The sequence below is a fragment of the Artibeus jamaicensis genome, unplaced genomic scaffold (assembly GCF_021234435.1).
Source record: "Artibeus jamaicensis isolate MK-2021 breed Jamaican fruit bat unplaced genomic scaffold, CSHL_Jam_final contig_444, whole genome shotgun sequence".
Lineage (NCBI taxonomy): Eukaryota > Metazoa > Chordata > Mammalia > Chiroptera > Phyllostomidae > Artibeus > Artibeus jamaicensis.
This window is the reverse complement of record NW_026521831.1, coordinates 8,613,846-8,639,820: the sequence shown is the minus strand read 5'-3', so window position 1 is coordinate 8,639,820 and position 25,975 is coordinate 8,613,846. Positions and strand designations below refer to the sequence as shown.

The 25,975-nt window shown below is 56.8% G+C and overlaps 1 protein-coding gene across 1 annotated transcript in view; it reads left to right on the top strand.

Annotated features, from left to right (window-relative positions):
- The first annotated feature begins 4,271 nt into the window (after positions 1 to 4,271).
- Positions 4,272 to 25,975, top strand: part of RIN3 (Ras and Rab interactor 3) — a 103,011-nt gene continuing 81,307 nt past the window's right edge. Inside the window, exon 1 of the mRNA XM_037130253.2 lies at positions 4,272 to 4,574. Within this exon, the coding sequence (XP_036986148.2) occupies positions 4,531 to 4,574 (44 nt within the window). The 5' untranslated portion in view covers positions 4,272 to 4,530. The remainder of the gene's footprint in view (positions 4,575 to 25,975) is intronic.

The following is a 25,975-nucleotide window of genomic DNA, read 5'->3' as shown; positions in this document are numbered from 1 at the left end:
CGCAGCTGCCCTGGGAGGTAGGCCTGTGAGGAGCCCCTCTTGCCGATGAAACTGAGCACAGAGAGGTGAAGTAGCCTGAGTGGCCACCAGCACCAAGGGGAAGAGCTGGGGTTTGAACCTTGGCAGCCTGACTCAAGCCCCTGCTTTCATTGACTGTTCTAGTTAGTAGGGAAATTTATGTTCAATGAACACGCTCTGTTTTCTCAAAAGCTCTTATCCAACTAGAGCAAGACTACACTGTGTGGCTCTTTTCTTCATTAATCGTCCCCAGAAATTCCAGAGAGACTGGGAGTCGGCCTCCTAAAAGTGACCTTCCCCTGCGAACTCTCACACTCCTCCTCAGGAGCCGCTTTGCCCTCACCTGTGGAGGGAGCGGCGGGCTGAGGAGCGTGTGGAAGTGAGAACCACCCCTGACAACCCCAGAGACGAGAACCAGCTTCGTACGTGTTGAGGCAACAAGCTGAAGCGTTTGCCTCTTCCTTCCCATGATCCCTCCACACTTGGGCATCCCCTGGACCCACCAAGGAATGGAGGATGGAGGGAGGGGTTGCCATCACGGGGCCTGGAGCCTTTGGGTGAACACTAATGGGAACCTGACTCAGACTGTGTTTGAGTTCTTTTTAAAAAGAAAAGAAAAAGACTGTATTGGTTCCGGTAACTAAAAGGTCTAATTGTGCAGCTGGCTTGAAGCATATCGGAATCTCGGCCTCTCAGGATGTCACCAGGGCACAGTCTCTCTCTTCACTGCTTTCCTCCATCTTGGCTTTTTCTTGAGCTCCGTATTACCACTTGGTGGCCCAGGTGGCAGTTGGGCTGCCCCAAGTTAATACTCTCCCAGCCTACGGCCAGCATGGAGTAGGGGGAAGACCAGGGCATTCCCGAGAAATGCCAACAAAAAGTCCAGGGAGGGGTCTTATTGGACTAACTTGGCTCACATGCTCACCCATGAACCAATCACTGTGCCCAGTAAGTGTCGGGCTCTCATTGGCCAGACTAGAATCATGTATGTGTTCCTTCTAAAATGGGAGTAGAGCGATATCATCTCCACCTGAACCCAACAGGGAGGTGTGGCCCTTCAAAGGGAAAACAGGTACTGGGGTACTGTCAACAAAAACGGGGATGGGGGGAAGGCCCGAAGAGCAGCAAATGTCCCCTTCCCGACAGGGGTCCTGAGACCCATGTCCCCAGACAGAAGTGGGGGTATGAGGACTTGGGAGTGAAAAGGGGACCCAGGAAGGGGGCTGAGGGCAAGCTTGGCAGAGACCACAGCTAAAACGGGCTGCTCGAATTTCTGGAATCTTGGCAACCGCCCCTTGGGTCAGTTACTGTTGTGGGGGAGGAAGAAACTCGGCTCTCCTGGGGTTCTTTAGGCGGGTCTAATAATTAAAGCTGCATGAGACAGACGAACAAGAGGAAAAACAAATTTAATTACATACGTAGGCATGGGAACCCCACATAAAGGAGCGAGTCAGAGACCTGCCTACACGAGAGCTTCAAAGACAGAGGATGAGGCTTAAGTGACATTCTGAGCCAAAGATCACCTTGAGGCTTCCGAGCAGAAGGTCATTGCCGGGTGATAAGAAGAGCAAATGTTCAGTAATTAGATGTTTGCCTTGCCCTACAGATAGGTCAGAAATTACGTCTGATAACTCTTATTATGGGCAAGGCCTCTGCTTTAAATTCTTCTAGGTAGTTGCGGGGGCAGGGGGGGGTGGTGCAGAAGTTTCTCTGAGCCTGCAGGTCTCTGTTGCTTTTACTTTGAAATAATCTGGGGTGACCCATTCTGAACTCCTACACTAGAAACAAGGTCAGGGGTGGAGGCTTCACCCGGTGTTCTCCCTGAGGAAACCCCATCTTCCCGGAGCAGGTAAGCAGTGGGCTGGGGCTGGTCCTGTGGAACCCAGGCTTCGTGGGGCTTGTCCTCGGTTTCTCAGCAGTGGCCCGGGGAGCTCAAGGAAACCCCTACTTGGGGAAGACATGGAAAAGTGGGGTCACTCCCAGCTCACATCAGCCGGGAAGGGCCTGAAGGAACTGTTCTGGAAACCATTGTGGGAGAGATCTTGTCCCTGGGGCCTAGGGAGCCAAGGAGTGGCACAGGGGCCTGTTTTAGCAACAGCAAAAGACTAATAATGTTGGCGAGTAGGTGCCTTCTTGCCACCCCACTGGTACTTATCACTTTGACGGATGAGCAAGCTGAGGCACTAAGGAGTGGCTTGTCCAAGGCCACCTAGCCAGAGGGCCCTGGGGTTAAATTTGAATACAAGTTTGCTGTCGAAGCCTGTGTGTTCAAACAGGGAGCTACAGTCCCCTTCAGGGACCTGTGGGAAAGATGGTTCCCACCCACGGAGAAGACAGGCCAGCCTCCGGAGGAGGGGAAGGTCAGCAGGCCCTGGTTATGAACTAAGGGAGGGTCTACAGGAATCTTAGTGGAGGAGGAAGCGGGGTGGCTGGACCAGCCAGGGTGGCCTCTTGGAGGCTGTATTTTTTTTAATAATAGTTTGAGATATAATTCACATAACATACAATTCACCCACTGAAAGTGTACAATTTGATGTCTTTAGGATAGCCGTGAAGTTATGCAACCATCGCCGCAATCAACATGAGAATATTTTCTCCTCCCCAAAGAGAAACCCTGTAACCACTAGCAGCCGTTCCCCACCCTCCCCTGCCCTCCCAGCCTCTGGCAACCACCAGTAGACTGTCTGGATGGACTTGCCTATTCCGAACATTTCATATGAACAGAACCGTACAACGTGCGGTCCACTCTGACTGCCCTCTCCCACTTAGCAGAAGGTTTTCCAGGTTCATCCAAGCTGTAGCACAAATCCGTGTGTCACCCCTTTTTACAGCCTCATAATATTCCATTGTATGGTGTACCACCTTTGTGAGTTCATTAACGGATGGACATGTGGGTTGTTCCCACTTTGGGCTGTTATCAATAATATTGCTATGGACACTCAAGACAAATTTTGGGGGTGAACACATATTTTCATTTCTTTTGGGTAGACACCTAGGAGCGGAATTGCTGTGTCATACGTTTTGCCTTTTGAGGACCTGCCTGGCTGCTTCCCAAAGCAGCGGCACTGTTTTACGTTCCTTCCAGGAAGCTGCACTTTTGCTGCCGCGTTTCTAACTCCTGCCAGGCTGAGTTGGTGCGGATGCCGGGAAAGGCAGGAGGGCGTGTGCACGTGAGGGGGAGCAGCAGGGCAGAGGCTAGGGCTTCTGAGGCTTTTCCCAGAGCCGTGGGCTTCCGTCTTGTCTGCACCTCAGCCTCCTGTGTGGTCTCAGCTGAGTCACCTCCTCTATTTAAGTCTCAGCTTCCTGATCTATACATCGAAGGTGTTGACCAGTGGGCCTCAGCGAGGGTGGTTTTGACCCCTAGGGACACTTAAAACATCGGGAGAAATTTTGGGTTATTACAAGGAGACAGTAACGCTACTCATGTCTAGCAGGCAGAGCCATGAATGCTGCTAAATGTGCTACAATGCACAGGACAGCTCTGACAGCAAAGCACCACCTGGCCCCAAACGCCGATAGTGACAAGGCTGAGAAACCTCGCATTAGACTAAGCTGACTTCATAGTGTCCGGTAGTGCCTGGTCATTGTGAAATGCTCTGCGGGCAGCCCCTGCTCAGGAGACATTGTTCAGTGACCAGGCACCTCGAACAGAGGCCTCTTGTCTTACGGGAGTCGCTGACTGGCTTTCTCCCTCTGCTGCCATCTAGGTGTGGTAACAGCACAGACGAGTTAGGTTCCTGGCTTGGCGGGTATACAGGCTGTCTTGTAAGATAATGAGTTCATCGTCAGTGGAGGCATCCAAGAGGAGGCGGTGTGGCCACCTGTCAGAGATGAGGGGAGGCACTCTGCTTCTGGTCTGGGGCTGCCCGTGGGTAATTTGGGGGGGGGGGGCTCCGATGGCGGGAGGCAAGGCCGTGGCTCCCTGTCGCGTGCGAGTGCCCTACACAGAGCTCCTGGCCCCCCCACGTGCGGGTTCCCAGCCCCAGCCGGCAGGAGCAGGGAGCGCCTTCTTTGCCACTCGACTCCTCGCCAAGTTGGAGACGTTCCCCTGAGTTTCCCCCCAGTTCTCCGGCAGCTGCCGGGGCCGCAGCCGCAGCCCCAGCCCGGCCGCCGAGGCAGCGCTCGCGGTTGGGCGCCCGCGCTGGGCACCTCTGCCCGGCACCGCCCGCCGCCAGGCCCGGCCCCGGGGGCGCGGCCGCCGGTTTCCGTGTGCCCCAACAGGGCTGGGGCCTCGAGCCGCCTCCGAAAGGCTTTTGACAAAAAAAAAAAAAACAACCACCCTTGACCACCAAGGCCAGCCTCTTCCTGAAAGCCCCGAACGCTCCGATACAGGAAGTGGAAGGGAGCGGGCGCCCCAGAGCGCAGCGGCTTCCCCCTCGGCGCGCGGCGGCGCCCGCCCGCCCGGCCCTTCCCGAGGGCCAGCGCTCGCCGCATGCGGGCGCCCGGGCCACCGCGGCCCGCGCCGCGCCGCGCCTGAGCCCCTACGTCCACTGTGTGCGAGCGGCCGGCGGCATGATCCGACGGGCCGGGGCGCCCGCGCGAGAGGACCCCGCGGGGTAAGTCCGAGGCCGGAGCCCCCTCCTCCCCGGGTGTCCCCGGCTCCCGCTCCGCCGCGTCCCGCTCGCCCCACCCCACATGCCCGCCCCCGAGCGTGCCCGGAGCTCCGAGCTCCCGGAGGAGCCGCGGCCGCGGGACCCCGGTGTGTCGCGCTGAGACCGAACCCCTGGCGACGGCCAAGGCCAGACCCTCGGTCTGCACGGAAGGGGGCGTCTCTCTGACTCTGCAGGACTCGGAGACTTGGCTAAACTTCCAAGCCCAGACTTGGCTCCCTGGAAAATCAGCCGACACCTTTGGTAGCTTGGCGCGCGGGGGCAAGAAGGGCATCCCTACCTGTCAGAAAGGGGGCAGAGGGCCTGTGTGGACGTGGCCCGTCCGCGGACTTCGGTCCTGCCTGAACTTTGGATGCAAACACGGGCCGCCCCGGCCCTGCCGGCTTCCCTCACCCACCGCTGCGCCTGCCTCCCCGGGCGTCCACAGTCGCTGGCGTCCAACAGGGCGTGGGGTGGGGGGCCTGGGTCCTCATAACTTTGGGCGCCCGCGGCCCAACAATAACCAGCCCACCTAGACCGAGGACCCACCGGGAGCCCCTACTCCTCCGCTCCCCTGGAGGGTCCGGGGACGTTGACCTTCGGACCGGCCTTTGCCAACAAGCCTGGTTCTTGGGGAGGGACGAGGGCGCGCGCGGGCTGAGCTCTGGCTGAGCTCTGGCTGAAGGCGGCCTGCGGCATCTCCATGGAGTAGGCTCAGATTGGAGAACGTGAAGCCTAACCTGTTTGGGAACTGAGTCTCTCGCGTCTAGTTTCACCACCTCACAACCTCAGGCTTTGGAACATGGTTCTGGGCACGCTCCGCAGAAAAGGTTCCCCGGCCTCACTCAGCCCAGCGAGTGTGGGGGAAAAGCTTCAGGGGGCTGAAGAGGCTCCAGTGCGCAGGCAGATTCTTGGGAAAAACTCTTAGAACCTTTATGGGTGCCAGAGTCGATGGGCAACTCTAGGAGCACCACTCCCAGCATTTTGGTTTTAAAGTACTGGGCCTACTGTGAAGGACACTCAGCCGCGGCCTGGCCTAGCTGGGTGGCCTCAGCTCCCCGGCCCTGGGTTGTAAGCTGTGTAAAACAGGGGGGTTGGGTGGATCGTGGTCAATGCCAAATTGCGGGGGAGGGGGGCAGCTGGAGGTGACTGGCCCCCACTCTGGTGGGTGGGGTGGCTTGGAGGGGCCCTTAATACATCCAGCTCTGGTTGCCTCCCTCCCTGTCCCAACTCCCCCTTCTCCCCACCACCAGCACCGATTGCTGCCCCAGGTGCAAAATTCTGCCTGCATGCTTTCCCTTGGAAGTGACTTCTAGAAAGACAAATGCCACCCCTTGGGAGGAACTAGGGATTCCTTGGGGAAGGGGACCCCCAGGGCAAGTATCTGACACACCCGATATTGCTGGGTGGAGCTGGCAAGGAGGAGTTTCCTCAGGAGGAGAGGAAGATGAGGGGCCAGAGTCCTGACCTCTCCCACTTCCCATTTTTCCCCCAGGGGTGACTTAGCTTGACCCACTTCCTCTTTGTTCAGTACTGGCCCAGCCATTTAACCTCTCTGTGCCTCAGTTTACTGATCTATAAAATGAGAACGGGTAATGGTAAGTACCCTTTACAGTTTTGAGAATTAAATGAGATGATGCACAGAAAGAGTTTTGTGCCTCGGCCTTCAGGTAAATGCTTAACAGTTATTGTTATAACTACCATTATCATTGGTTGAATGAAACCCCTCTGTTTAACCTTGACCAAGGGACCTGGCGTTCACCTCATCTGTAAATTGGGGCTGATAATAACACCTACTCTTAGGAAGGTTATGAGGATCGGATGAGCTAAGGTTAACACAGAGCTCGGGCATTCTTAGCACAGTGCCTGGCGCGTCCTAAGTGTTAGATGAATATTGGTTTGTTGGTGACAACGCTGTATGTTTAAGGACCTTTGTGGTTGGAAGGGCCCCTGGATCATATCTCAGTTAACCTGGCACCAGTTGCAGGCATGAATCCCTTTGACAACATTCCTGCGAGGTCCTTGCTTACCTCCAGTGACGGGAGTTTGCCAGGACTGCGGCAGCCCTTCCGACAGGAGGGTAGCCTAGGAAAGGAATCCCTGAACTTGAGTTGCAGTTTACCTCCTTCTAACTTCTACCCTTCGAAACCCTGCTCTCCCCTCGAGGGCCCGCCCTTCTTGACTCTCAAGTAGCAGAAAGCGGTTGTCAGGAGCCCCAGAATGAGGATCAATCATCTATGACCCCTCAACCCCACACCACCCCAACACCTGGCCGGGTCCCCAGGCCTCAGCTGAGCTCAGCTTCCACCTGCCTTCCCAAAGCCCCTCGTCCTCAGCGGTGGGAAATGGCATTCAGACAGCTGGGGGAAGGCTTCCCACCCTCACACCCCGGGGACTAGGATGGCGTCGTTTAGGTGTTGGCCCCTGGAATAGGAGTGTGGGTGGGGATCTAGGCAACCTGAAGACAAAGGAAATGCTGACAGGCTGCCCCAGACTCTTTCCCCCCCTCCGGTCAGGGTTCTGCTGATTCGTTTGAGGTTCATTCAACAAATATCAGCTGCATTAGGTGGGGGTGGGGATCGGCATTTAACCAAGACCCTGGCCCCTTGCAGCTGATATTGGTGGGGACCCAGGGGGAGTGTTCCAAAGCAGGTGGGCACGACGTTCACTCCAAGGAGGTGGCGTTTATCGGAGGCCTGGAGGAAGTGGGGAGAGTGAGACAAGACCTGGGGGCAGGCGGCTGGCCTGTTGGGGACTGTGAGGTCAGGGGCTGGAGTGGAGTGTGGGAGATGATGACAGATGAAGGCCGGTCAGGTGGGGGAGGACCAAGGGCCGCTTTGGGGGGGTTGCGTTGCACAGAAGGGTGAGCTGATGGGGTTCGGGGCTGTACTGAGGACAGACTGCAGACACAGGGAGGGCTGCAGAGAGGCCCTCGCGGCAGTGTGGCGGCCGCGACACAGGGCGGTGGCAGGGACGGGTCGCGAGTTGGGAGGCAAGAGGCCAGAGCACAGGATGTGGGATGGATTGGCGGTGAGGCGGGAGAGACAGAGGTGAGGACTGGGGCGAGGCAGTGACAGCCCAAGGGCCAGGTGGCAAATTTTGTGCAGGGGTCACTGAGCACATGTGCTTGGAGCCTACCTACCCTTTCATAGGTTTGATAATCAAGGGCCCACTTCAGATTTCACTTGCAGAGGAATTCCACTCTTGGAAGAAATGTGGCCATCACAGACCTAATCCAGTCCCCTAATGTAACGACAAGGAAATGGAGACCCCAAAGGAGGAAGTGCCTTTCTCAAGGACTTGGGAGCCCCAGGTGGAACTGGCCCTAGGACCCTGCACTCTCGAGCCTGGGGTCTGCAAGGGGCTGCCTGAGCATGTGGCTTTCTGTGTCCTGCCTGCCACAATGTGAGGGTCCTGCTGGACCCTTGAGAGGAGCCCCTCAATAACTACAGCTGCCAAGACAGGGACTCTTCTAGGGTGGGGCCAAGCCAGGGAACAGTGATGAATTCAGAGACCCAGCTCCTAGCTCCAGCTCTGCCCACTGACCTGGGCCTCTTTGCTTTCAGCTGCTCCCAGGTGGTCCTGGCTGGCACTCAGCTGGAGGACTTACCCCCTTCTAGACCCTGAGAGAGACTCTGGCCTGCAGGATGACCAGCACTTCTGGGCCCTGAGAAGCCCCCGTGCATCCCCTGGGAAGCATGTGGAGGTGCAGAGGGTGGGGGCACAGGGTCTGTTTGGGTTGTGGGGGTCTCAGCACATTTGTTCCCAGACCCTCTCTACCTCCCCACCACTGGAAAGGCCCTGCGTGGGCCTGGGGCCCTGTTTAGTGATCGTTTCTGAGGCAGCAAGTGTTAAAGCTTAAAATGTTACGGGGACACCTGCCTTTTAATCTAGGAGATCAGGATAGCGGAACCAGAAACCAACCAGGAATGGGTGTGACATTCGCAGGAGACCCCCCTGACGCCCGGCTGCCCTCTCAGGTCTCCTGGAAGCTCCATTTCACAGGCAGGGGTCTGAGCTGTCCGGAGCCTGACTCCTCCCAGCCAGCGGCCCAGAGCGAGGGAAGGAAGGACAGATCGAGTGACAACCACGTACTCAGTCCTGCCTCTGGCAGGTCCCGATGACTCAGATTCACCCGTGAGCAAGTCCTCCTGTCGGCCCGTGTCATCCACACAGTGACAACTGAGCAGAACTGGGGGGAGGCAGTGGCGGGGGGAGGGCGGGCTTGGAGGACAGACACCCTGAGCAAAGGCTCCGAGGCGGGACAGTGCAGAGCGGTGCCCAGGTGGCAGGGCCAGGGCAGACAAGGGGAGTTCGAGGGAGGCTCGTTTCGCCTAAGAGAAACTGATGGAAAAGGGCAGGAGTAGGAGGGGGCGCCCATGGGACCCTGTCCTCAGGGCCTGGGTCACTCCAGGGCTCACGGCACCTCTGTGTCCAGAAAGAACCCCAACATGGAGGGGGTGACCTGTAACAGGCCCAGACTTTCTGTTGTCTCCTCCCCGACCTGCCCCCCATTAGGAAGTCACCTTTAGAAGGGAGTGAGGGGCCAGGAGTGACCTCGTTCCAGGCGAGTCGGCCGAGGGGCAGTTAGAGCTGCTCTGAGGGCCAGCTCTAGAACTTTCTACTGATACAACTATTACCCTGAACCTGTTGTTCACCCTACAACCCAGGGGTGTCCAAACATTGGGTCTTTTCTTTCAGATTGGGGCTAAAGACGAAGATCACAACTTTAATGACTTATCTAAACTGTTGTCCCTTCCATTCCTCCCGACCATGACCCCTATGGTATCATGGTTCTTGGTGAGAGAGACAAATGACAGCTACTCAAGGGCAGGTGCGGAACGAAGCATGTCCCCCCATGGCTCCCTGATTACCCTTAGATGCCACAGTCTCCTATTTAAAAGACCCCTCAGGGCCCCCCTGTCCTTCATACCCTACTCCAGCCCCGCACAAACCCGATGCACAGCTTCACCTCTCTGTCCTCCCTGACTCGCAAAACTGCCCAAGCCTCCCCGCTCGGCCCATGATGCTGCCGCCTCCTCCACGAAGCCTTCCATCCACCAGTTCAGAGATTTCTCCATTGTGGATACTCAGAAAGCTTTTTATTTACCGAGCAATTTTAGAGATACTAAATTATGTCCTTTTAGTTAGATTTTAAACTTCCAGGTAAAAGGAATCTGATCTGTTAATTCCGTATCTTTCTGTCCTGCAAACAGTTGGCTCTCAGTAAATGATATACTGAATGACATTTTAAAAATCGCCTCTTCACCCTGGCTGCTGTAGCTTAGTGGATTGAGCACGGGCTGTGAACCAAAGTGTCATGGTTCGATTCCCAGTCAGAGCATATGCCTGGGTTGCGGGCCAGGTCCCCAGTGGGTGCCATGTGAAAGGCAACCACACATTGATGTTTCTCTCCCTCTCTTTCTCCCTCCCTTCCCCTCTCTCTAAAAATAAAGAAATAAAATATTTTAAAAAATTTTTTTAAATCACCTGTTAGCCTTCCCTTTTATGTCCTGACGCAGCTGGACTTTTGGAGTGATTTGCAAGGAGGCCCAAACTTTGGGGTGAGGCCAGGAGGCGGCGGCCCAGGGCTGGGTGGTGAGGAGCCCAACCCCCCTTCTGCAGCAGGTGGTGATCCCCCTGAGGCCCCCACACCCCTCCCCCAGTCTGGACGAGGAGGGGATCGAGTGGAGACCCCATGAAGACCCCACTCCCAGCAGTGTTCCCCCCACCCCCCTCAGGCAGCCGAGCTCTCCTCCTCCTCCTCTGGGAGAGAGGCTGGGAAAGGTGGAGCCCACGCACAGACAGATCCCACATCGTCGGGCAGAAGCATGCAGTTAGCCGGGGGCACAGGTTCTGGGGGAGCCCTGGCTGGGTCGGCGGGTCCCGAGTGCAGGCCTGTGGTCCACTGAGCACACAGGAAAACAAGGCCGCTGTTGTGTGTGTGTGGTGTGCACATCAGCCAAGGCCGCCACACCATCTTTTCTAGGGCAGAACTGTTCTTCATTCTGAGATTAGGTCTTTTGCCATATTAAGCCTCCTTTCTTTTAGGAAATGACTGGCCAAGTCGATGGCGGCTGTCAGTTTTTCATGTCGTTTTAGCAAAATGAAAGCTTGCTGAAGGAAAGCCTGAGAAATGCTGCGCTGGCCACCGCAGCGGGTGTGCGCGTTCTGTGTCCCCTGTCCTGCCGCACCCTGTCCTGCCCCCTGCTGGCAGCGCCAGTGTCGGCCTGATGGTGTTGTCTGTGTGGGGACTTACATGCGGTAGGACGTGGGGGGCTGGAGGATATCTGTAGCGTCCCTTCTGGTGATTTGCGATTGGACCCTGGGAAGCAAGTCCCTTCCTCTCTGGGCCTCAATGTCCCTGTTCCAATGGACTCAGTGATGTCTCAGGTCCCTGCTTGGCCTGACACCAGTGATGCCCAGAATCAGTGGCCAGCAGGCTGGTACCCCAGGGCAGCAGGAGTTCACGAGCTTGAAGCGCCACTTGGAGATGAGTCTGCCTTCTTCCTTCAGCCTATGGAACAGTCTAGAATGTGCAGGCACACTTCGTAAGCAGCAAAGACCCAGAAAGCAGACGTCTGCCACATCACCCTGACCAGTGCCTGGAAGGAAATGGTTTTTTTTCAACCCTGAGGGTGTATTTTGAGAAGCTAGTTTTGAAAACCAGTGCATTGGTTTGGGGACCCACTTCGGGGAGAGGCTCCGCCTTCCTGGTAGAACTGGCTGCCTGGGGGCGAGTAGAAAGGTGGGGTCAGAGTGACCAGATCTTCAGGGGCCCCTCCTCTGCCGTTTAGTGCAGGAGCTGCGGGGAGTGGAGGGGACATCAGGCAGCCTCGTGCTGTGGGACTCCGGGCTCCAGGGCTGTGAGGGCTTTCAAGGGACAAGTTCGGAGGGAGGGCCCTGCATGGAAGGGAAGGGGCTCCTTGCCAGGCAGGGCAGGCCAGGGTCTTCCCAGAGCACCCCCAGTGCTGCCCCAAGGTAGCCAGCTGTCCCTGTGCTGGTGGGGTCAGCCAGTGACACTGTGCACTTCCGCTATCCCCCCTCCACACACACGTCACACACTAAAACCAGTCCCTTCCCTCCTGCTTTGAAGGAGAAGAAAGAAGCAGGTGGACACAGAGGAGCCCTTTCCTCCGCCTGGGAATTCACACACCAGTGGGGAGGACCCTACTGACTCCACACCTGTGAGGCTGCCAGCCTCGGGCCTTTGATAGAAGAGTCTGGAAGCCACCTTCGTGGCCTCTGCCCCCGGCTCTCCTGCCTGCCAGGAAGGCCCCTGTGCAGCCTCAAGGGCGTCTCCTCTCCACAGGGGTGGAGCTTGGAGGAGGCCCCCCAGTGGCTGAAACCACTCAGGCAGTCGGGAGCTTCCAAAGGGGCAGCCAAGCCCCTCACCCCACTCTGGCCGGTAATTCCTGGGGTGCCTCAACCAGTGCATGTTTGAACAGCACACCCGCCCGCCACGAGCTGCCGGTTCCCTGTTAGGAGCGGCTGTGGTCAAGGCCTGTAGCCACTGTGCACACAGTGACAGCAGCACACTCAGGCCACATCCTCCAGGGTGACAGCACCAGCGGAGGGCCAGGCCCCTGCGTCCTCCATCCTCTGGCCAGGCAGGAGAGCCCCCCGGAACCTGCTGCACCCACATCCTGGAGCTCAGGAGAGGGAGGCCAGGGCGGGCACCTTTGATGAGGTGTGTGAGGGGCTGCCCTACGGGGCTTCCTGCAGGATACTCCCCCCACCCCGCCATCTGCCGTGAAGATGGCCCATTTCCTCGCTGACTCTGGGGTCTTTATCAAGGCCAAGGATTTTTTATTCCTTAGGTAAGAGATAGGACTTCAAATACCAGACACCAGCCCAGCTCCTCGACCAATATTCAGTACAAGGTGTCAGGGCCGAACAAAGACACTGAGGTCTGGGGACAGAAGGGGGCAGCGGGTGGACGGGAGCCCAGGAGAAGGAGAGTGGTCTGCGAAGGCAGCAGGGAAGCCCTCCTGCACAGGCTTTCCCCGGGGTGAAATTGTTCCCAGGCCAGTCATCCACCCTCAGGGACAAAAGAAATAAAGGGCTTTGCACTTGAAACCGACAGTCTGGCAGTCCCTGGCTATGGGCGTAGCCTCGTGGAGGAATCGGTGGGGCTCCCTTTGCCCCGCCTCCACGTCCCCAGCTTCCTTGATCTCAGTCAGTGTCAGAGATTGATACTGCAGCTTCCTCTTGGGAAGTTGCACTTCAAAGTGGGGACTTGGCTGTCTCTTTATGGCAACTGATGACAGCATTTATTATGCTCGCTTCTGCCTGTTCTTGACATTTTTGACAGAGCATTCATCTAAAATATATCCAGAGGTTCTTTTCTCAGCTAATGGCTTTCTCATCCATCCTCACCCACCGATGCATACGTGCACCTACCCGTCTATCCATGCACTCCTCCCTCCATTCCCTTCTTCCTCCCTCTCTTTCTGCCATCCACCCAGCCACCTAACCATTTAGCCACCCGACCATCCAGCCACTGAACATGTTTTGAACATAACAGCACTTTCCAGTTTATCTACTAGGGAAAGTAAGAGACACGTGCGCACAGTTAAAGCACAGGGCACTATGTAAGAACGTGCGGAGGCCCTGTTATACTTAGCTGTGCCGAGCAGGGGAGACTCCCTGGCAGAGGCGGCCTCTGGATTTGGTCTTGAACGATGGGCAGGATGTTAACAGCTGAAGTCAGGCATTTGCAAAGAAAGGAATCCCAGCTAGGAGAAAAACACAAAGTGGACAAGTGGGGAAGCTCAAGTTGTGTGTGGGAGCCCTGAAGAGCCGGCTTTGGGGACAGGGAGGGGGTTCTGTGTGATGGGACTGTGTGAATCAGCGCTGGGGCCCGCTGGGCTACAGGTGGGAGAGCTTGGGTCGTCCCCGTGATGGCAAGACCACGGGCCTGCTCGCCCACTCAGAGCTGGGCAGCCCTGGCCAAGTCATTGTACCTGCACCTGCCAGGCCACCTTCCTCCTTCTCCTCCTCTGCCCAGTGGACCCACCATTCCTGCCTCACAAGGTTGTTGCCATGGTTACAGGAGAGGACGGTTGTAACCATTCAGGCTGTGAGACCAATGCAGAGCTGTTACCTGTGTGTGTATGGGATGCATGTGTTGCCTGTGTGTGTATGTGTTGATTTAAAAACAACATTATATGCTTGATGAAGTTTACATACAGACCCACAAAAACTGAAATTTAAAGCATTGAACACATTAATCTCCTTGAGGCTACGCCTGGTCCGAGTGCATGTTACTTAATTTCGATCATTTTATGCACAGTTTTGATCTGTGGGTGTGTTACTTTGTGTCCCTCTCTTTCCACCAAGTGCTATTTCTTACACACACATCTGCCTGTCGTGCTGCGGAGACAGGGCACCTGCCTCCGTCTTTGGTGGTCTCCTCCTGTTCTGATCTTTTCGTGGCTGCAGTTGGCATAGAAACCTGTCGCTTCTTTTCAAGTCCCCTCAGTTTGGAAAGAAGCCCCTAAAAACTTACGTAGGTCTAGGGTGTGGGGCTATTTCCTTGAGATCTATCACCGTCACAGAGTATTTCAGTTCAAGGGTGAAGCGGAGCCTGCTGGCTGGCCCTGAATTTCAGGCCGGTGTACATTTTAGCCGAACACGTCCTGATTTCCATGTGATTGAGTTCAAGACAGTGAGGTCTAAGTGGGAAGTGCAGTTTTCTTGGAGTTGTCCTGAAAGAGAAGGGGCATATGTTTCTCTTCCTTCCTCTTTCCTGTTGTGCGGAATGAAGATGTGATAGCTAGAGTTAAAGCAGCCATCCTGGACTCTGAGGTGAACTTGAAAACTGAAGGTATGTAGGGTTCAAGACATGTTAGAACATCATCCCAGCCCTGGGCTACTTATTCAGGCTTCTACATGAGAGAGGAATGCGTAACTACCTTATCTATCCCTCTCATTTTAGATTTTCTGTTACAGATTGAACCCTGTCTAACACAGAAAGTTTCTATCCCTCGTCACACAGCACCAGATTATATGCCGGAAATCCAAAGGCTGCTTGTCACGGCCACCTGCCAGTCTCCCTCCCGTGGAGGGAGAAGAGGAGGCGAGAAGAGAAGCACCTCTGTGTTGACTTAGGCTCTTACTTCAAGGACTAGCCTACATACGTTTCCGTTTATGTTGGGTGTCTGTGAGCTTTAGATTTCACTAGAAGCTTCAGTCTAGTTATTTTGGTTTGAGTTCTTCTTTTTTAAGATTTTATTCATTTATTTTTAGAGGGGAAGGGAGAGAGAGAGAGAGGGAGAGAAGCATCAATGTGTGTGGTTACCTCTTGCACACCCCCCACTGGGGACCTGGCCCAAAACCCAGGCATGTGCTCTGACTGGGAATTGAACATGTGCCCCTTTTGTTCCCAGGCCAACACTCAATCCACTGAGCCACACCAGCCAGGGCTGGTTCAAGTTCTGATTCCCAAACTTGGTGCTCTGACAGGGCTAAATATTGCTGAGCATAACTCTCGTGTCTCTTCCCTCAGCCTCAGTTTCCCCCTGCGTCACCCCTCCCCGTGCTCCCGTGCTCCATCTGAGGTCAGATCTCCCGCCACAGCAGCGCAGGAAAGGCCAGGACCCAATCTGAACAGCGTGTCCTTGCTGGCTGCCACCAGGCGTTCATTCATTCATTCATTCATTGTCTCTCTATCAAGCATACACTGGGCGCCATGCTGGGTTTGAGCTGACCACTGGCCACTGGCGGGTCTTGACTGGTCAGCTCATCTCTCTGCCTGGCCTTGGGAAAGGCTTGTCCCGAAGTGGCCAGAGCTTGACTTTCCCTTCCCAGGGATGGTGCAGGCTCCCTTGGCACCTGTGAGGGCCTGCTCTGCCCTGTCCTTCCACAGCCAGGGATCGGCCTTGCGCATGGGGCCACCTCCGGCTGCATCTGAGAGGCCCCAGGTGTGACCAGGGATTGAGCAGGGTGGCCCGTCTTGGGAGGCTGGGCGAGTGCCCCTTGAAGTGCTTTGAAAGACAGCCGAGGGTCTTCTTTCCCCATCCCTGGCTCTAGCATTATCAGGCGTCAAACTCAGTGATGCCCTGGAGACCCTATAATCCAGGACCTGCTGACGGATGAGTCTGTGGCTCACAGAGGGGGAGGGCTTGCCCCGAAGTCACTTCAAGGCTGGACCCAGGTTCTCTCCAAGGCTCTGTGCAGACAACTCTGTGCACTCCATTGTGTGGGGCACCGGAGATGGGGTGGGCGGGCGCATCACCTTCACTGGCCGCCTCTCCCTTCAGCCTCTGGAAAGTGCCCAGCTCTTTCCCCGCTCAGGGGCTAAGCACATGCCCCCCATCCACCTCCTGCAAAAAGTCTTCCAGACTGTCGAGCCTCAGAGGGCTGACGTAAGAGGGCTGTTGCATGCAGCTGTGCAGGTTGTTCACTGCGCAAAGGCACCTGGCTGGGAGAGAAACCAGCGGAGCTCAAACTTCACTCTCCTGCCCAGCTTGTGCAATGTCAGGTGGAGGGGGCGGAGGGGGTCACAGGCCTCCACAGGGAGCAAGGGCGGCAGAGGCTTCAGCTCTGTAGCCTGAGGCTGTGAGGATTGAGACAGGTTTGTTCCTCCATTTTTAAAGCCGAGTTATGTATTGGTTTCTGCAGGGGCCGCTGAAACAAAGTAGCACAAACTGGGAGACTTGTACAACAGAGATTTATTCTCTCCCACTCCTGGAGGCCAGAAGTCCCAAGTTAGGTTGGCTGCAGGGCCATGGTCTCTGTGATTCTCGGTAGAAGCCTTCCTTGCCTCCTCCCAGCTTCTGGTGGGCCCAGAAAATCCCTGGGGTCCCTTGTCTCGCATCTGCATCACTCCAGCCTCTGCCTGCATTGTCACACGGCCATCTTCTCGCTGTGTGTCTGTCTCTTTGTTTCTTCTCTTCTTATAGGGACACCAGTCATATTGGATTCGGGCCCATCCTCCTTCAGCCTGACCGCATCTTAACTAGTTACATCTGCCGTGACCCGGTTTCCAAATAAGGTCGCCCTCGGAGGTCCTGAGGGTTGAGCCTTCAACCTATCCTTTAGGGAGATCCAGTACAACCCAGGACAAGCTGAGCCTTACATCCCATGAAATTCACCCCTTTGTCCATTTCTACACATTTTGGCAACGTTGACAGTTGTGTAACCACCACCACAGTCAAGATACAGCACAGTTCCTTCCCCTCCGAAACCCTCCCGCCCCTCCAAGCCTGGAGGTCGCCCCTTTCTTCTTTGCCCCCAAGTCCCATCTTTGAGAAAGCCACTCGGACGCTGCCTTGTGAGCCTCTCTCCCTTCACCTCGCTGGACGCGCTGGGGACCCGTCCACGTGGTGCGTCTCAGTGTCTCGTTCCTTTGTTGTTGAGAGCACCTCCCTGGGGGGACACGTCCTGGCGTGCTTGTCCATTCAGCCACTGTGGCACATTCGGGCTGTTCCCCGTCTTTGGCAATCACCCCTGCAGACAGAGCCGCGGTGCACATTTGTGTGGAGGGTGCGGGTTTTTGCGTGAGGAGCCACGTGGGCTGGCTCACGTTCAAGTTGCCGTGTGAAGGGCCTGGGGCCGGGGAGCATGTAGGGAAACCAGAGGAGGCCACTGCAGGGGTCCGGTGAGCAGTGACAGTGGCCTGGACCAGGGTCCCTGCAGCGGGGATGGCAACATGCAGGCCCCCCGGGTGTATCTAGGAGGCAGAGTGGGGAGAGCCTGGTGCTGGCTTGGGTGGGCACCGTGGTGCCAGGGAGGCCACCTTTATTGTGCCCCGTAGCCCTCCCTCGCTCCCCAGGGGAGGGCGGCCACTGTGGCTCAGCCTGGCCATGCGGACGTGTGGGCTTTGAGAGGTGGGACAGGACAGCACAGTGGTTAGGGGAGTGGGCCCTGTGTCAGTCAGACTGTCAGGGTTCACATTCCACTCTGTGCCTCAGTTTTCTCACCTGTAAAATGGGGATGCTACTACTTCCTAATCCATTGAGCTATTGTTGTATTGCCTGAGTTGATCCATGTAAGGAGCTTGAACAGACTCGGACTCGGTCTAGATGTTTAAGGAAAGTGGTCGTGGCCCCCCCACTCCCCACCCTGCCGTCCACACCCCTTGCCCCTTCAGCAGGGAGCCGGTGTGCAGTGCCTGTGGCGGCCTGGGGGGCTGTGGACGGCATCTACACATGCGCCCCCCTCCTTTCCCAGGTCAGCCCTGAGCTGCTGTGAGACCCTGAGCTGGCTCCGCGCCGTGATCATGGCTCCCTCTGCTCGCCCAGGGCAGAGGTGCAGAGCCCCACTGTGTGCAGAGCCGCACTGTGTGCCAGGCTCTGCACAAACCACATGTGGCACAGCGTCCCCCCTGCCCCGCAGTGGGCTCTTCATAAAGACTTGTGAGTGTGTGACCCACTCATGACACGGGAAGGGGAGCACCTCCCGGGACACCCCCAGGTCTCAGGGGAACAGAGGCTCCCCCGACCTGCCACAGATACAGTCCTCCGTTTTCCTGACCAAATACACGCTCCGCCCTGGACAGGAACTGACCACGGTGGCAGCCAGGCAGCCTCCACAGCTGGTGCCCGGCCTGGACCACGGTGGGAGGTGTGGTGGGTCCAAGTTCAGATGCCACGGCAGATGCAGCAGCCCCCAGTGTCCGATGGAGAGTCCACTCTGAGACCAGGGTGCACGTCTCCGTGGGGCATGCCAGGGGCCAGCCTAACGCAGGGACATTTCCAGTCTGCCCTCATTACCTACAGATCCGGTGTTTGTAAACTTGCCCGCTCGCCGAAATGCGTTTGCCGCCCCAAAGCTGTGGTGCCTGGGCATCGCTGGCCGGCGTGGCACAGCCGCCCCGAGGCCTCAAGAAGGTGGTGCCCGCCCTCCTCCTTGCTGTTCTCATACTTCAGACAAGTGCCACGTTTTCACACTTTGATGCCTTCTGTTGACGGTTCCACTATTTAAAATGTCCCCCACGCTTCGTGCTGAAATGCTGGCTGGTGTTTCGAAAGGCAGGACACTCAGGCTGGGCCTCACGAGAAAGGGCGTGTTAGACGAGCTTCATTCCCCACGAGTCCTGTGCGCTGTTGGCCGGGAGTCCAGTGGGAGTGAAGCAATGATGTGTGTTGAATCGGGCGCCTGTAAACAGAAGCACATGTGAAGCAAGGTTATGTATGGATCAGTTGACAAACACGCTGTGGCCAGAGGTTCGCAGGAACCTGCCCCTGTGTCCCCTCCCCTGGGCACGATAGTTCAGGATTCGCCAACTTGGCGGTCACAGTGACTTTACAGAACAGAACTGCCCCCAGATCCTGAGAGGCTGTATCCACCTTGTGGAGACAAATTGTCGCCACGGCTCCCCTCTGTGCTGTCTGCATGTCCGCCACCAGCTGTTCGTTGCCCTGGGTCACCAAGTACCTGTCTTATGTATGGTCTCTTTAAAAACTGCCCATGTCCTTGGAACGTGTGCTGTCCCTCCACCCCCTCACCTGGTCCCTTGTCCCCTCCAGTGAAATCTGAGCTTTAGAAAGAACAGTGCCCAAGGAGAGGAGCGGCCAGTGCCAATATTCATATCCTGTGACTCTAATAGAGGAATCTCTGTCTAATAGAAGAATCAATTAAGGCAAACAAAAAAGTGCAGATTCTTGGCATTCATAGATTGGACATTTATAATGGCAGAGATTTTGTCTCGAGGGTTACTTCAGGGGCCGTTGCCAAGAGCTTTCTGTTATTGTCACAGCCCGCGAGGCTGGGGTTATAGGGCCCAATTTATAGGCAAGGAAACTGAGGCACAGTGAGGGACTCGATCGGAGCCCCCTGCAATCCATGGCAGATCCAGGGCCCGAATCCAGGTCGGCGTGAGTCTGGCACCTCTGTCCCGAGCCCCAGAAGGCCCTGCGGCCCTGCCCTGCATCCCAAGGAGATGCAGCTGGGGTCTTCCTCACCCCCTCTCTCCCGCAGCCCCTGAGCCCCACCCAGAGGGTGACCCTCCAGCCCCATCCCTGAGTTGGCTGGATGGACGGACCAGGTGAGTAACTAGAGAAGTGCAGAAAGGTCTACTGGCCCCATCCACCAGTGTCCCCAAGCCCCACCCACTGTCCCCTATCCCTGGAGTGGCTGGGTGGGATGGACTGTGCCTGCCACGCCTCAGCACCGCTCCTTACAGCTCCTTAGTCTCCCCCACTTCAATGCCCCACAACGGCACCCACAGTTCATGAGCCAGTGTCCTTGATTCCTCCAGCCTCCTGCTCTTGAAAAGTCACCACCAGTGGCTTTCCTGTGCTGGGGCCTGAGGGGCTGTACCTGCTAGAAAGGGTGATGGGGGTTGGGGACAGACAAGACACCAGGGAACAAAACCCTGAAAGGGGTGCCGCCCCACCACTGGGGTGCCTGCCGGGGACGGGCGCCCATTTCATTCCTCAAGATGAGCCTGGACCCAGGAGGTGGCTGCTGCCGAGCGGCGTCAAGACCGGGCTGTGCACGTGACAGCTCCCCCCCCAGGAGAGGAAATGTGGTCACCACAACTGCTGGGTGGGTGGCAGGCTGACTCAGTGTCACCAGGGGTGGAAGGAGTGTGACGCTGTAGCAGTTTCCTGCGAGGTACGAGTGGGGGCCTGGGGGCCCCCGAGCCCTGGGCTGGGTCCGTGCCAGACCCCCTCCTCTAGTTTAGAAATGGGGGCTCACTTTGTCAAAGCACATCCCCCCACACTGTGGTCACGCGTCACCCTTCCAGCAAGCCTCTGAAGTAGTGGGCTGTGAGTATCCTCTCACTCACTTCCCTGCCCAGAGAGGGAGGGAGACTTGCCCGAGGGTGCCCAGCGTGCCGCTTGAGGCACAGGCCAGAATAGACCGTGGCTCCCTGTCCAGGGCAAAGCACTTTCTGCACCACTCAGAGCTGTCCAGGGTGAGTGGTGTCCGCCGCAGCTGTGTATCGAGCCATCACGGGGCTCCCAGGGCGGCAGTTGCTCTGGGGTCTGTGCACTTCTCCGTCCCATCTCACAGCCACTGGCAGGCCAGGGTCAGGGTGGGACGCAGTCAGGCCCCCACCACCCCCAGGGCAGGGAGGAGACCCCTGAGCAGAGACCTGGCAGGAGGGACCCCCAGAGGGCACAGAGGCGCCCTGCGTCCCCTTCTGGGGTGAGTCATGTCCACTGTGGGCCAGCTGCTGCCCCTGCATGTCTCCCTCCTCAGCCCAGGGTCAGGTGCCGGGAGAGAGCCATGATCTCCTTCCCTTTTCCCCCAGATGATGGGGAACCTCTGAGTAAGCAGCAGGCAGGGCCGGAGGCCGGGGTCACGGTGGGACTTGTGGGCTGCCACGTGTGGTGGGGGCTCCTCGCGGGAGGGACGCCAGCAGGGCCCAAGGACATGCCTCCCCAGAGCTGTTGGAGCAGCTCGTTTTGTGAGCCCGGCCCGTCCCTGGGGAGGGGAAGGCAGCAGAAGGAAGTGGGCAGGGGCTCTGGTCCGCGAAGGGGCGAGCCTCGCGGGGAGGAGGGCGGGGTGGGGTGGTGTACAAAAGGCGGACCCAAAGAGGGCCTGGCCCGCAGCCGGCCTCACGGGGCAGCTCCTCAGAGAAGGGCCCTTACCTGCAGGCCGGAGGGTCGGGCGGACTCTCCTCTCCTGAAGAACTTTCCGAATCGGCTAATGGCTAATGCAAGTAACACTCGGCACGCATCTAGCTGTCTTTAGTATCTTTTCTCTTTCTTCCTCATTAAAAACAAATCCCCCCATAGGACATGAATTCACACACCGAGAAGATTTAAACATTAGTAAAGTCTACACCTGCGTTGTCCAGTACACAGCCACTGGCCACGTGGAGCTGTTTCATAAGTTAAATTAAGTAAAATGAAGTCACAGCTGCACTAGCCGTATTTCAAGTGCTCCATAGCCACAGGCAGCCCAGGGGCCCCGTGGGGCAGTGAGGACAGAGAACATTCCATCATCACAGGCAGTTCTTTTGCATAGCACAGGCCAGCACTAGATCATAAACTGAGAAACCCTACCAGCTGAAAAAGAACTTCTGGAATGCGCCGGGTTCCTTTGTTTTATGTATCTGCGTACATCTGGGTTTCCCCTTTTCCCTATACACACTGCCATCTGACCCGCAGGGCTGCTGGGCTTCTGGGCACTGATACTTCCCGTTTTTTCCCAGATGAGGAAACTGAGGCCCAGAGAAGATTAATGGGCCCCAGGTAAGGGGAGCATTGGAACAGGTTTGTTCCTGAGGGACAGAGGTCCATCACCCTGGTTTGTCTGGGGTGGCTGAGGTGCAGCCAGGTGGAGCTACCCTGATCTTGTCACGTTCCAGCACTTCCGCTCGGTCGTGCGTGAGAGAGACCCAGGCGAGCAAGCCGATCCCCGGGAGGACCGGCTCCTGGGCATCCATTCCTCCGTGTTCGCCATTTCCCCTGACATGTTCCCCCATCACTTCTGGTTTCCATAATAAGTCACACTCTGTAAAAATTCGGAATGTACAGAAGTGTGAAGAAGGAGCGGGAAGTCGCGTAACCTCAGGATTAACAGCCGCCACCGTGGGCTCCTGGTTTTCATTCCAGAGCCCCGCTCCCTCCCGCCTCCGGACGCCTCTTGGCCGTGCGGATGCCTTCTGTGCACAGCACCGGTTCCAGCCCCTTGCCCACCCTTCTACTTGTCCTGCCTTCTCCTTGCCGGTGTCCAGAAGTTGCCTGTGCCACTTGGGTGCCCTTTGGTGGTCGTGCGTGTTACAAATATCTTCTCCCGCTCAGGGCTGCACTTTTAGCCCCCCCCCCCCCACGGTGTCTTAGTGAACCACAGTCTTCACGTCAGTGTGGCCAAACTCACCAGTCTTCTGTTAGCAGGTGTGTGCGGGTGCGTGTAAGTGTGCCGTTTAAGATCATGAACATAGTCTCCGTTTTCTTCCAGGAGATTTTTTGTTTTGTTTTCCACACTGAGGTCAGGACAGAGTCTTCTTGGAACTGAGTTGCGTAGAAGCTGTGAGGGAGTCGAGTTTCTTTTTCCCCCGCCGTGGATACCCGGTTGTCTCAGCACATTTTGTTGCAAAGCCTGTCCACTCCTCAGCGTTCTGCTGTGGTCATGAGCACATCAAGTGACCGTGCTGTGTGGGGGGTTATCCCCGGGCCAGCCGCGTCCGCTGCCCTGGGTCTCTGTCCCAGCACCCCTCCCACACTGTGGTAATCACTGCACCTTTGCACTGACCCTTGGATTCAGGGTGGGAGGGCTCTGATTCTGCAGGTCAGTTCTTGTAGCGTTCACGTTGCGGCGATATTGACCTTCCCCTCCGTGGACACGAGCAGCCTTCCATCTCTGTGGTCTCATGCTGTGTGTTTGTCATGTTAAATCTTACATCATAAGCAGGCGTCTGGAGGGATCTGGCAGAGTGGTTAAGAGCATTGGACGAGAGACTCAGACAGCCAGGGTTCAGATCCCAGCTCTGTCAGTTACTGATGTCACAGCTTTGGTGAGGCACTTAGCTTCTCTGGGTCTCAGTCTTCCCGTCTGTAAAAGGGGAACGATAACCAGAGACACAGCGTTGTTTTAAAGGATTGACTTGAGATGACTATGTGTAAAACAGAGCAACGCCCCGCACTCAGAAGTCTCTGGAAACATCGTTAATTTGTTTTTGAGCAGGTACTACATTCCCAGGATTCATAATAAAAATATAATTGTTAAAAGGACGTGCAGCGAAGCCGTCTTCCCGCCCGTGCGCCCTGTGTGCTTGCCCCCACGCCTGCCCCACTGGTTACTGGATCCTTGCGACTTCTTTCAGGGTTGTTTGCGCAGATGCTAATCAGGACTCCGTGCGCCTGTGAGGGAGCAGAGTGTGCACCTGCTGCTCTGTGCTCTCCTCGCCTAACCACCCGCCCTGGGAACCCCCCCACAGCAGTGCCCGGAGACCTCCTCCTCCTTTACTTCAGCGGTTGCGCAGTATCCGCTGATTTGCCCGGTCCCTTTGTGGCGTACAGTTAAGACGGTTTCCAGCCTCCGCTCCCCTCAGACAAGGCTCCGGTGGCTCCTGCGAGCCGCCCCTCTGTGCCTCGTGTTGACAGGTGCGGCCCCTTCCTTACTGGGGGTCCATTCTCCCAGCATCTGTATCAGATCGGATATCTAAGACCGCCGTCTCTGTAGTCCAGAAAGAGTTAAATGTTTCCAGTTTCATACGTGTTTCCAGTTTCCAAATGTTTCCAAGCCTGTCATTTCCTGAACCACTCAACCACTGATAATATGTCACTGAACCCCTGTGTTGTGCTAGGCGGGGCACAGAACGGTAACCCACCGGCACTGGGACAAGGAGTTCGGGGAGCAGGCGGGCATGTGAGCAGCACTGCTGTTCACCGTTGGATTGTTTCCAGTTTGGGGCGGCCGTAGGTCACATTGCAGTGAACATCCTTGTCTGTTAACTTTATTTGCATTTTTAACATATCTCTTTGAGACAGAGTCTAGAAGGGCAATGACCTGCAATGTGCAATGTTAGCCAAAACAAGAAGGCAGGGCTCCCTAGTTCCGCTGGCACAGAACTCAGCTCAGTTCCATGTGTGAAATCCCCTGAGCGAGAACCTTTCTTTTTCAAGGTCCAAATTGTTTTCATTGTTTTTTGAGTGGGCGGTACAGTCACGTGGCTCCAATTCAAACGTACAAAAGGGTGTGCAGTGTGATGCCCCACACCAGCCCCGCCTCGCAGCCCTCAGTCCCCCACGCCCCAGAGGCACCCTTTGGTGTCTCTCCCTGTCTCTGGGCAGACGTGGCCTCAGGTCATCTCAGCACACGTATCACATCTAAGCACGGGGCCTGCTCATTGTCTGTGCTGACTGTGTCTGTCCTCATGTCCCCGCTGCCTCCAGCTGCAGTCCCAGCCAGGAAACTGGTCCCCTGAATCCCATGTTCTCCAGTAACTGACTCCACGCTCAGTGACGTTTCTAAGTTTGTTTTTTGTGGGAGGGAGGGGAGCGTTAGCTACTCTTTCACTCTGTATAACTATTACTGTAATGATTATTATGATAAGTCTAAGGTGGCGTCTGGCCCATAGTATATGCTCAGTAAAACTTGTGGGTGAGTGGATGCACGATAACATCCTTGAATGTCCACTCTATGCCGGGCACTATCCTGAGCTCTTTACAGCAATCCTGTAAGGTAGTAATACTCCTATTTCCCATTTCAAATATGGGAAAATTAAGGCAAAGAGAGGGTTAGTCACTTGCCAAGGCAGCTGAGCTGGGGATCTAACCCAGGCTGTCTGGTTCCCAAACCCACACTTAAACTTCCCAGTCAACACAGCCTCGCCATCACCCAAGGCCTGATCTCCCACAGCACTCAGGGAGTGGACAGCCCCGTCCTAGCACTGGCGTTGGGCGGAGGGTCAGCACTGTGGGCAGGCTGAGTCGGCCTCGAGGGGCTGGCTGGGACAGGGAAAGGGGCTGGGACCTGGGAACCAGAGAAGGTTCCAGAGGGAGGGTGGAGGAGCTCCACCCAGGAGCCCAGGAGGCTGTGGGTGTCTGAGCTCTGAAGAGCGCAGGGCAGCCAGGGCCAGAGGCCCGGCAGAGAGAGGCCGTGAGACAGCAGCCAGAGCTTGGGGGCCAGCCTGACACAGTGGGGGCAGCCACCGAAGGGCCCGCAGCACTGAAGCTGGTGCCCCCATGGGCTCTGCAGGAACCTGACGAGGCTCAGTGTGGGCAGGCAGAACCCCTAGGGGCCAGCAGAGCGCCCAACAGTCAGCCAAGGCAGGGCCGGGAGCCGGGCAGTGCCCGCCACACGCTGTGCAGCACAGGCCTGCAGCACGTACACACAGGTGTGGAAACTCTGAAGGCTTTGACCCGCTCGACCCCTTGATGTGGGCTGTGACGTGCAAGCTGAGACAGCCTGACCTGCTCTCGGCACTTCCGGGGTCCGGAAGACCTGCTGAAGCCGACTTCCCCTCCAGAGGCTGTGGGCTGGGGCCCACACAGCTGAGTCCCAGGTTCCCCAGGCCCACACACCCAGGGTCGGAGGCCTCAAGCTGCCCTCTGTGTACCCCCTCGTTACAGAAGGCCTTCTGCTTTCTGTGTGAGGAGTAACCCAGGGACCTTTGTCACAGCAGGAGCTCCCACCACTGTCTTTAGAGCCCCGAGTACCTGTGGGGGTCCACCAGGTCCACGTGCAGGTATTCAGCCTCTGGAACTGGGCTGGGGGCATTGGCCACAAGTTTGCACATTATATGTGTGATAGAGTCTGATTCTGAAACTGGCATCCCCGCTGGCCGCCATGGTCAGCCTGCGAGCTGGTTTTCTGGTCCTGAGTCCACCCAAGGCTGGGCCAGAGGTAGAAGCCAGCAGCAGCTGTGGCTCAGCTTCCACATGTCCAGGAAAAAAGCATGCGGCAGAGAGGAAGCCACTGAGAAGCTGGCCTGGCCGCCTGCCCTCTCTCGGCTGTCCACC